The following is a 12,425-nucleotide window of genomic DNA, read 5'->3' on the forward strand; positions in this document are numbered from 1 at the left end:
GTTGGTTTCCTGCAAGAGCTTATATATGGTTAGCCAATGAGACTCAGTAAAAGTCACTAAATCATTACTGGTTGCAGATCAGAACAGTGTGTAATTATTACTGGTTCTCATTTCATTTTACATGCAAATCAATTGCAAATTGGTATTTGACCATAATTTTTTATCCACCATGGAGACTTGTATTCTCATAATAGGACCTTGTGAAGTTTTACTAGCTTTTGCAAAGGCTGACAAACTATCATAAAGACAGAGCGAAGTGGATGAAAATGATTATTTTGATTCATTTGTGATTGTAATACTTCTCTCTCAAAAGTTTTCTTTCAAATAATGATACTTCAAAAACTGTTCCTACGTTTTGCTCTGGAGATCTTGGTATAGTGGTTGTTCATGTGATCCAATACAAGGTACTGCGTCGTCAGCTTGGCAGAAGTTGGAGCTAGGGCTAAAACCAATTATTAAATTTAACCAATTTGTTAAGCGTGATTGCTTCAATAGCCATCTGCTTATAGAGTTGCCCTCAAGTCTGTTTCCTGGGTAGAACCAGTATTTGATATATTTGAGAAAAACTTGACAAGCTTCCAGAGTGGGGATCAAACCTGTGATTTCAAGTGGCCTATTGTATAAATATAGGATCTGGCACGAGTTGTCATATCATACCTGTGATCTCAAGTGGCCTCTTGTATAAATATAGGATCTGGCATGAGTTGTCATATCATACCTGTGATCTCAAGTGGCCTTTGTATAAATATAGGATCTGGCATGAGTTGTCATATCATACTGTGATCTCAAGTGGCCTATTGTATAAATATAGGATCTGGCATGAGTTGTCATATCATACTGTGATCTCAAGTGGCCTATTGTATAAATATAGGATCTGGCACGAGTTGTCATATCATACTGTGATCTCAAGTGGCCTTTTGTATAAATATAGGATCTGGCACGAGTTGTCATATCATACTGTGATCTAAAGTGGCCTATTGTATAAATATAAGATCTGGCACGAGTTGTCATATCATACCTGTGATCTCAAGTGGCCTATTGTATAAATATAGGATATGGCACGAGTTGTCATATCAAACCCGTGATCCCAAGTGGCCTATTGTATAAATATAGGATCTGGCACGAGTTGTCATATCATACTGTGATCTCAAGTGGCCTATTGTATAAATATAGGATCTGGCACGAGTTGTCATATCATACCATATCTGTGATCTCAAGTGGCCTATTGTATAAATATAGGATCTGGCACGAGTTGTCATATCATACCTGTGATCTCAAGTGGCCTATTGTATAAATATAGGATATGGCACGAGTTGTCATATCATACCTGTGATCTCAAGTGGCCTATTGTATAAATATAGGATATGGCACGAGTTGTCATATCAAACCCGTGATCCCAAGTGGCCTATTGTATAAATATAGGATCTGGCACGAGTTGTCATATCATACTGTGATCTCAAGTGGCCTATTGTATAAATATAGGATCTGGCACGAGTTGTCATATCATACCTGTGATCTCAAGTGGCCTATTGTATAAATATAGGATCTGGCACGAGTTGTCATATCATACCTGTGATCTCAAGTGGCCTATTGTATAAATATAGGATCTGGCACGAGTTGTCATATCATACCTGTGATCTCAAGAGGCCTATTGTATAAATATAGGATCTGGCACGAGTTGTCATATCATACCTGTGATCTCAAGTGGCCTATTGTATAAATATAGGATCTGGCACGAGTTGTCATATCATACCTGTGATCTCAAGTGGCCTATTGTATAAATATAGGATATGGCACGAGTTGTCATATCACCTGTGATCTCAAGTGGCCTATTGTATAAATATAGGATCTGGCACGAGTTGTCATATCATACCATATTTTATTAAACGAGTTCTGGAATTTTGTTGGTAAGCGAGCCTTTGGCAAGCTTACTAACGAATTTCCTGGACGAGTTTAATAAAATATGGTATGATATGACCATGAGGGTCAGATCTTTTTTATCACATGCTTTTAAATTAGCCAATTAAATAAATATTTGACGTTGCAGCATCATTTTAGCAAAATAACAAAATGCGATTGGTCAATCTTACGAAAACTAAGCCAATGAAAACGCTTAAAAAGTTTATTACACATGTGTAAGATAAAAATATTTGTAATGGTTATATTCAATGGGAAACAGGATAACTTATGCCAATCCAAAAGATAAACTTATTCGCATAAAGATAACTGAAGTCAAATACCTTGGCTTAATTTTTTTCAAAACGTGCACCTGTTCGAATACCTATTTTTTTTTGCAAAAGCTAACCAAAAAATATATAATAAAATTGAAGATAACAAAAAGTTATATAATTGGCTACTAGTTGATAGGCAGACAATATATCTTCTATGCATCTGACATGGTATAAGTGAAAATAAAATTAAATTCAAGTTCAGAGAGTATGAACAGAAACATAACAGACAGATGGATTTGTTAACATTGCTTGTTGGACATTTACCTGAAAATGCATAGTCAAAGAAGTCAGTCATTGCTATAAACCCAAGATGACAAGACCTAAATGAACTGGACTGAGATATTTCGTCTACTTTTTAAAATGTAATAACTTGTCAAGTTGTGTAACTGACATGTTGTAAATTTTTCAGGAGAGCATATTTTCCGAAATACCTTAATAGCACTTGCGTTAATTTTTGCTTTCAAAATATTTCAGTTTTAAAATTATCTTAATTTTGTATTCTTTTCAAAAAGACATCTCAATTTGGAGATGTGTTTTGGTTTTACAAATTTTACTATAATACTAATAAGAAAATGGGAATACTGAAAAATGTTTATTATTTTAATAAAACAGATTTTTGCTTCTTCTAAAAATTTTACAAAAAGTCAGTTACACTACTTATTACATTCAGAAAACAACATGTGTTCACTTATCTCAATTTGGAAAATTTGGTAAAAACATTATTTTTACCTAACACGTTGTCTTAATATTTTAACAGTTGATGAATGTCATCCAAATAAAAACAAAAAAGGGAAAAACTTTAATGCATAAAAATGACAGTTACATGACTTATTACATTCAGTAGATGATTTATTTTACAATGTTTGCACAGCAATAAATAGAATATCAATAACTGTAAACAAGCAAACACTTACGTCCACTGCGGACCCCCAACTGCCCTCTCATTGTTGTGGTGGATTTCATTCCTTCATCTGCAATATACAAGTAGTAAGACAAGTTGAGTTGTGTACAAAAAATTATCTCAACATAATAATAATATTAAATAATTGAAAAAATCCAAAATGCCTTAGTTTAGCCAGAAATTATTTTAGCTATAACTCCTGCCTTGATATTCTCCTATAAATATTTATGAATATTTCTTTCGCTGTGAAACTTAGAGTTTTAGTTTTATTGTGTTAACAGTCAAACACTTTATTTATAATTAACAATTTAAAAAGTGTATGCGCCATATTTTAACATATTCTCATGCACGATATTCCAAATAATTAGACGTTATCTACCGATGCATATTGACCTCATATTGCAGTGCTTTCCACAGGATTTTTATCAGGCGCCCCGGGGTTGACAGGGATGCCGGTTGATTTTTTTTTTGTAATTTAACGTGTCAATTGACGTTCTGTGGTGTGTTATAACTCAAATAAAAACAGCGTCAAAAGACGTCATTTGGTGCGCTATGACTCTTCAAGAAAATACCCCCAGTCATTTAAAACTATATTATATATTGTTTAATTGTTTTAAAACTTTTCCGCATAGATAGTAAAATCCCGACTCGAACGAGTCCCCAATACATCCGTTTCAACCAGACTACTGTATACTTACTACTTTTCAAGTTTCTATTTATTACCCGATACTCCCGTTTATTCCGATTTATCAATCACTTTCTGGTAAATGCTGACGATAAAAGCTCTCAATTAATTCTTTAACACAAACCTTGCCGTTTTTCTATTGTATCAAATAAATTTTAAGTGACTATATTTTACCCTTTATTTATATTTTACCCTTTCCCGCATAGATACGCATAATCCCGTCTCGTTCAATTCCAAAAATAAACAACGGTTGCGATAGACACCTATAAACTGTTAGATGCACATTATATCACTTAAACATTAGTTCATTTTTGTTGTTGCAGAATTTATATATGTCGTGCATTAATTTATGACATCAATCTTAACTTGTTATATCTAATTTAAATCTAAATTAGCATAAACTATATTGTTTCACATGTGTTTCATTAAATTAAACGCTTGCATTTATTCGGCTCTACTGCCGTTTGCATATTTTTGGCTACTGACGTTTGCCATTCCTAAACGTACTACTGACGTTTGCCATTTTTGTTTTCCCTCTTTAAACGTTTATTTAATATCTGGTATATATTTTTGTTTGTTTATGCATAGACATATGTAATATATATTCGTCCGGTAAAGCATAGACAGTTCTGTTATCGTTAATTTTCGAGAACACTGACTCTTTGTAATTTTACTACTGACGTTTGCTTCTTAAATGGAAATTTGCGCCGAAGTGTTCTCGAAAATCAGAGCAACACACAAAACGCGTGATATACCGATCGAAAGCTATATGCATGCCATATTGCCTGCACTAGGTCGTATGAAAGTCAGAGGATGATCAGCAAGGATATTGGGGAAAAAAAACTACCTTGCACGACTGTTTGTTGTCATAAAATGACTACTGACGTTGACTTTTGTGGTCACGTGACAGTTTTTGTTCATTCACAGTGAATTATGTGTCATGAGTAACACTTGTTTACAGTAAAAAGGTGTAATGATGATGCCCGAAACCGTCTTTCATGTACTGTTCTAGTTACCGGTTTTATATTACGTGAATGGTACAACTCCTTGCTATTCAAGCTGCGATAAACTCTTACTTCGTGCCCGACGTCAATCAAAAATAATTGTGATAGTTAACCCCGCCCTCATAAGCATTCGCGTAACCGATTGGACGATGAACATCACAGTTTGACGACTGGAAAGTTACCTGAGAGTTGCCTGTGATACATCCTTGCCAGCATAAATGACTGTGTAATGTAGCTAGAATAATCGATACGCGCGTCATGCTATCTCCTATCAGTGGATTATCTATGACCCCATGTGGTGTTTATGGCGATTATATGAGAAAGTAGGTACCAAGTGCTCTTTAAAACAGGGAATATTGATACACTGATAAAGAAACCTTGATTTTCTTGACATTCTCCATTTTCTTTTACTGTAAAAATACACTGATCGGAAAATTTCAAGCGCCCCGGGGACTCAGACTCTGATTTCGAAATTCAAGCGCCCCGGCGAGGGAGTTTATTATGAGTTTATTCTTATGATGGAAATTAATAAGGGGATATTCCAATATTATGTATATGCAATGTTAAGATGAAGTTTGAGAATTTAATAATACATTTTTGGGAGATATTTGCATAAACTAAGACCTGATTTAAGATTTATTTCAAGTAAGAACATAAATACGTTTACACCCAGGGTGGGGTATAATTGGGATCAGTAAAATGAAAAGTCATTTAGATAAAAGAATCGAAGGACCATATACTTAACAATGAGTTCAGGGTCAGCATATAGACACGAGATTAATAGTACCCACACATGGTCATCAAAACAGCACAGATGAAAGGGTCACCGAAAAGCCTTATTTGCAAAGGATACACAAGTTATGGCACTGACAAATATAATGGGATCACTCTAAACCAATATAAATTGATTAGATTTTAGTGCATTTGGCAAGCAAGTAAATACATGAATAGATTGTTCCTTCTAGAACATTCTAATAAGTCAACCAATCCGTAATAAGCCCGGACCTTGGTGACCAATGGAAATTACAAGTAGATTTTATGTAAATTAACCTGGGGATAAAATGCAGTGTTTTAGTTAGTAGTAAAAACAAAATCTGCGGTTAGATTTGAAAAGAAGAGAGTTGTCAAGTCTTCTTGACGTGGCGGCCATGTTGGCTGCCGCGCTGTAAAATTGTATTTCATGTACACAGGCTTTTTCCGCCCTTTGCCACGGGTACGAAATTCGGCCCCATTCCCAATGCAAATCTGGTTGTTTTTTTCCCAATTGAAAAAAAAATTCCCAATTCCAAAAAAAAAAATTTTTTTAACTGTAAAATTTATGAGTTAACCTGATCCAGTGTAGAAAATAGAAAGTATTGCATAATTAAATTATTTGTTGCCTTGAATTTGTTTCAAAAACTGTAAAATATGTTAATGATTATTTAAGACTTTTCTTATTTTCCTCAAAATCCGGCGCTTGGCGCGATTTTTTTCACCTTAAAAAAAGGTCAGGCCTTTTCCCCAAATTCAGATTAAAAAACCTGCACTTATTAACACATGTTCATAATATTTTGTAAAATTTTAATAATAAGTTATCAAAATAGTCGTTATTTACCAGTTAACTGCTTCTATGAAATATAAAAAACACTTTTTACATGCGATAATTTTTCCCAATTGAGCCAATTTTGTGATTAATTTTTTTTCCCAAAATGGGGGTTTTCACGACGCGAAATTCCCAAAATTCCAGTGTGGCGTTTTCCCAAAATGGAGCAGAAAAAGCCTGGTACATTAGCAAGCGTTGTGTTAAAAGGAATATTCGACATAAATGAATCACAATGAAATCAGAAATGAACTTTGGTTGTTACTGTGTGTTATCAACGAACAATGTGTAATTACGTGACACTGTATTTATAGGAGTACATGAGTGAATGTACAAATCTGAGTCAAACTTAAGGAAATTACTAAATTAGTGCATATGAGGCCCACATCCACCTAATCACTAGCACTATGCTCTATCGATTGAGCTTTTATGCATCTTCTTGAGCCTAGTTATTTTGCGGAAGTATAAAATGGTAATGCAATAGCCTTTTGCAGTATATCGCCATTGATTTATTCACTATTTTGGGAATGCAGCCGAGCCCTTTGGTTTCGGAAAAGTCACACAGTGACACCATAGTGACTAAGAAAGGGACATTTAGCAATTTTTTTTTATTTGCTTTCAAATACAAATACATTGTGAATATTCAATAAAGTTATGTCTATGAGGTCAACCTGAACGGATTTTAAACAAGATAAAACTTGTTTTGTTTTTTGTCTTTTAACGACTGAGAAACACATTTCATTACTTTTCTTTGATGCAATGTCGTAATATATTAGAACTCATACTATTATCTGTATTATTATGTTTCAAAAAGACAAACATTACCTTTCATTCCCATTCCAAACTGTAGAAATATGGTTTTCTAAAAAAAATATCAGTAATGATCCGCCATCTTGGTTTCTACCAACTAACAATCAATATTCGGAAGTGTTCGTGTCCTTCCGTAGATATACAGCGAATGTTTGGTGAAAAAACACCTGTTCATTTAGACGTATCGAACAGGATGTAAACAAAAGCTGTGGTCGATTTACACGTTTTGTTAAAATAGTTGTTAAACATTACACGTGTTCAATGTAATGTTATCGTTCCGCAATTTTGTTTTCTTACAGAAAATGAATTTACACCGATATTTATTTAATGTCTTTTGTGCTTTAGCGTAGGTTAATTATATGTACGGATAATTATTCAGAAATTAAATGTTTTGAATATTTAGGATATAACTAGTTCTGGCTACCATAACTTTAAATGTCGCTTTTTATGATTTTTGACTGGCGCGACAGGTATGTCATTACTATATAAACTGTACGCTGAAGTTTCTTTAGCTAGGATATAACTTTAGACTTAACACGGAACTTTGTTTTAATTTAATGACTAGCAATATATTTTAGCGGTTAAAAACATTTGTGTTGCTTTTAGCGGAAATTATACTTAAAGTAATGAAACATATTAACTTTAAGTTAACATATTGTAGATTCTAAACATGTACACAGATATTTTCTTTAAAGGTGAAAGTGTTTGGGTTACATTTGTTTCTCATTCTTTTGAACATATATACTGTACATGTGCAATAATGTTATTGTGTTGTAATCTTATTTTTCTACTTCAAAAAAACAACAACTTCACTTAATTGCAATCTCCTTTCTGAAATGTTATAGACATACCAGGTACTTTAAAAAAAAAACACAACCATACTGCTCCCTGAATACCATACTGCTTCCTGAATACAAAATTTGAAATGCTGTTGGGTGACACCATTGTTTATAACTGGAAAACATGGTAATCTACCCAATAACAAAATTGTAATGGTCCATTGCCTACAGGGGATTTATATGCCAGGGTTGATGACCTTAATCCAGTTGTAAAACTCCATGATCGAAGGGTCCCAAGATATGCGAAAATGGGGCTGAAATCTGTAAAATAGCTGTAAAATATATTGTCAGAAAAATAAGAGTCATTAATTATTGACGAAAATCTGTATGTCCAAAAATATAGTCATGAAAAATAATTATTTTGGCTTAAAATGGAGGTTTCCAAAAATTTAGAGTGCCTGAAAACTTAGAGTAATTATAGTATCCATATTTAAGGGTAATTAATCTTTTTATGCTATGGGTACCTTAATATAAAAATATATTTTATTGTTTGATTGTTAACTGTAATATAAGGAAATGAAAAATAATCAAAGTTATTGAAGAAATATATATATAAATATTTAAGAATACTTAATTTCAGGACCATGCTGGGACAATGGGCGTTTTGGCTGCTCCTGCTGATGGTTCCTTCAGTCTGCAGTCTGGATGTTCAAACTGACAAGTTTGAACCTCTGAAGGGAAACCAACAGCTCGAGAAATTCATAGCGGACAATCATGTCAGGATGGTCTACTTTTACAAGACAGGTTTGCGCTTGTTGGTTTCTGGTTGAAATAAACAGTACACCAATCATTGATATAAAACGTGTTGATAAGAGTGGTTTTTACATACCTAGCTAAGGTTTTTTTCATGACCAAGCCAGTGGTAATGATGTTCTCACGTGTTCTGAAAGGGCACACTATTTATATGACTTATTCTGAATGCAAAAAAAGGTGTTTCGTTCTTTCCATTTCTTTATTTATCACTTTCCAACTATGTGTTGAAAATAGTAAACTAAAGGAAACATTTGATTATAAAAACTGAATTAAAATCCTGTATAGAAATCAAACATCAGACACAACATATTAATTATTATAAATAAGGTACTTACACAATAAATACTAGTGATTTCATTATCCAATTTGTGTCATTTGAATTATCAAATGAATACTCCTGGAAGTCAGTGATTGAAATTCACGTTCATCTTTGTTTTGTTTAAACCTGGGTAATTTTTTAACAACATTCAGAAAAATAAATTGGATTTAGCTTACACCCATTTATTTAGACAGAAACCATAATTATGCACTATTCCATGGCGATGGGTATGCTGGGATTTGATAAGACACATGCATGAACACTCAAATTTCTTGATAACATTTTATTTTCAGATGTGAAATATTTGAAGTTCTTTTTCGTGGAACTGAACAAAGCAGCAGATTATCTAGATTTGTATAAAGTAAAAATTGGACTGGTAAGCTTTTTTTTATTTATATATTTTTAATATTGTGTCGTATTAAAGTCATTTATTTTAAATTGACAGCCATTAAAACATTTTAAAGAATTTGTACTTCTCAAACTACCTAAAAGATACTTACATTTTCTCCAGTTTCCATACTTATTGTTATATTTTTGCAGTAAACTTCTTACTGTGTGTTTTCAGTGTAATTGTACGGATGAAGAAAACAAAGGGGTTCCTGACTGCAATAAGCCTGGAACAGAAAATAGCGTGCAGACTTACAGGTTAATTTTAAGAACTTTTATCATTTTGTGAGATGATAAGTGAAATGAATCAGAGATCATCAGATTGTATTACTCCATTTCTGATAATGGTAATATGCAATGGCCACGTGGATATGGTATCCACTTATAGGTGCAAGGCTGTGTCCCCACTTGTTAAGCTATTTCAGCATATTTCCAAAAATATCAAGTTCTTGTACCTATCAGCAAACAGACCTGGGTTTGAGTCTTTTTGCCTCAGGCAAATGGTATCAATGCATTTGAGCTTAAAAATTGATGAATTGGCACACACAAGGTGTCCCAATGAAAAGGAGCCATTAATAGTATTACCAAGATTTAACAAGTACATCAAACAAAGCTTAATGTCCAAATTAAATTTTACATTTTGTTAAAAATAAATGCAATTGTGTTATATTCTATTTAAGTTTTTGTTTGCAATATGTGGCGTAGTTTCCAAAAAAGAAAATGTAAATCACATGTGTGATGCTTGCATAGCAAAATCTGGGGATGTTGACTTATAATTTTACTTTTTAAATTGTTGAATGAATTATTCGTTTCAATGTTCATGTAATGTTTAAAATACTTAATAGTCAGCCCTTTAATTGAACATTTCATCTCATGATGGTAACAAAAACAAAGCTCAATGAAAAATATGAAACATATCATGATTCTATTGTTTGACTTGAAGACAGTGTTTACATTTTTAACAGTGTCCACAAAATCAAATGGGCTGTGCTCTGTGAAAAGGGGGGTTTAATGAATGTGCGTAAAGTGTCATCCCAGATTAGCCTATGCAGTCCGCACAGGCAAATTAGGGATGACACTTTTCGCTTTTATGAAATTTTTAGTTTCAAGAAAGTAAATGGGTAAATACACATGTATGCACTCTTTCCAAAATGTCTAAGTATTAAATATAGAACTCATGTGTGACATGAATGAGGTTGTTGGAACTATCCAATTAAATGTGCACCCTTTAAGGCTTATTTCAATGTCAGTACGAATCTTACCTCACTTGGTCTCTATTATTTGTTATTTTCAGGAATGGCAATCCATTGTTGGCACTGGAGTTAGAGACCATGTTTGATGTGAATTCAATACTCTCCAACATTTTACAGTAAGAATTTATGTGCATGTAATTAGTTTGTAAACAACACAATAAATATTGTAATAACACAAATATAAAAAAGGCCTCTGAAGCCTGTAACTTTTTTTTGGCTTAAAATATACTAGTTGATGTACCAGCTGTATATATCATTTTGTTTTGGAGTAGACTCTTGTTTTGTATATTGTAATATCTTATCATTCACAATTTCTGCTTGATTCATTATTGTTAACTTGTAAATGATGGTTTGCATATTAATTGTGGATGTGAAACAGTTTTCATTTTATGTTTAGAAAACTAAATATATAAAAGATAACATTCAATCCAACAGACATTAATTTTTAACTAAGTGCTTCAATATTCTAGGTTTGCGCTAAGAACTCTGAAATAGTAGCCAAATATATTATCATTTTAAAAAAGTAACGTCAAAAAGTGTGAAAATCTGCTTTATTGTAATATATTTTCTGAAAGATAAGTGGGATATAAGATAATGTAGAAGCCCAACCCATGCAGAAGACAAAAATGTCTTACCGGACATGATGTCGGTTAACTTTTGAAATTAACTGGACCTCACAAAATTTTACCCGACCATGTTCTTCTTTTACCCAAACCAGAAAATTCAGTTTATTTTTTGCAAACCAAAAAACCTTTTAATTCAGTTTATTTTATGCAAACCAGAAAACCTTTTAATTTAGTGTATTTATATTATATTAACGTTGACAATTTAAAAAAATAATTAACAAACAATAAAATGATAACTACATTTAGACGTTTCTTTATACAACATATAGTAAAACTTTCAATTAAAAGTAAAGAGAGCTTTGTAATTTTTAGCTCGGCTGTTTTCGGAGAAAACCCGAGGTATTGTCATAGCCAGCTCGTCGTCCAACCTTCTCTGTAGGCAATGTGCTAAAACCTTAACATTGGCTCTAAAATCAAAGTGTTTCCACCTACAACTTTGAAACTTCATATCGTCGCTGTCGTTCTCAAACCTCGTAGCTCCAAAATTTTCCAAATATTTTTTCGTCTTTTCCGAATATATTAAGTCTGGCGCATGTTTTGTGCTATATCTCGTAGCCCTACGCCTATCAGAGCCCTTAAAAAGCCACTTGACGAAATGTTGTAGAATGATTGTTGGCTTTTTTCCCGGCGAAAAGTCGTAGCGACGCCATTTCACCTATAGGTACGTCGTTTCGTTTGGACAAATTTGACAAAAACGTTTTTATATATTTTTTATACGCCCGTCTATGACGGGACGTATTATGGTATACCCCGCGTCCGTCTGTCCGTCCGTCCGTCTGTTAATGTCGTACGCTACGTCAAATATCCTTTGACAGATTTTCTTCAAATTTTAACACAATCTTAATATTGATAAACCCTGATCCCCTTTCGTTTTTGACGGAATTCTGAATTGTCGTTCCAGAGTTATGGGACTTTGTTCGTCAAAATTTCGTGATTTCATTGAATGTCCTACTGTAGCTCAAATATCCTTCGATGGATTTTTTTTCAAATTTCAACACAATCTTAATATTGATAAACCCTGATCCCCTTTCGTTTTTG

General features: G+C 33.2%; 2 protein-coding genes across 2 annotated transcripts in view; one reads left to right on the forward strand and one right to left on the reverse strand.

The window, feature by feature from the left end:
- LOC127873299 (spermatogenesis-associated protein 7 homolog) overlaps positions 1-7,320 on the reverse strand; it is a 57,820-nt gene extending 50,500 nt beyond the window's left edge. The window contains exons 1-3 of the mRNA XM_052417099.1: positions 7,226-7,320; positions 3,146-3,202; positions 353-442 (exon numbers count right to left, since the gene is read on the reverse strand). Of these exons, the coding sequence (XP_052273059.1) occupies positions 353-442; positions 3,146-3,202; positions 7,226-7,238 (160 nt within the window). The 5' untranslated portion in view covers positions 7,239-7,320. The remainder of the gene's footprint in view (positions 1-352; positions 443-3,145; positions 3,203-7,225) is intronic.
- A 65-nt stretch (positions 7,321-7,385) lies between these two features.
- LOC127872087 (thioredoxin domain-containing protein 16-like) overlaps positions 7,386-12,425 on the forward strand; it is a 38,350-nt gene continuing 33,310 nt past the window's right edge. Inside the window, exons 1-5 of the mRNA XM_052415417.1 lie at positions 7,386-7,473; positions 8,630-8,793; positions 9,415-9,497; positions 9,687-9,766; positions 10,803-10,877. Of these exons, the coding sequence (XP_052271377.1) occupies positions 7,472-7,473; positions 8,630-8,793; positions 9,415-9,497; positions 9,687-9,766; positions 10,803-10,877 (404 nt within the window). The 5' untranslated portion in view covers positions 7,386-7,471. The remainder of the gene's footprint in view (positions 7,474-8,629; positions 8,794-9,414; positions 9,498-9,686; positions 9,767-10,802; positions 10,878-12,425) is intronic.

The sequence above is a fragment of the Dreissena polymorpha genome, chromosome 3, assembly GCF_020536995.1.
Source record: "Dreissena polymorpha isolate Duluth1 chromosome 3, UMN_Dpol_1.0, whole genome shotgun sequence".
In the NCBI taxonomy this organism is placed as follows: Eukaryota; Metazoa; Mollusca; class Bivalvia; order Myida; family Dreissenidae; genus Dreissena; species Dreissena polymorpha.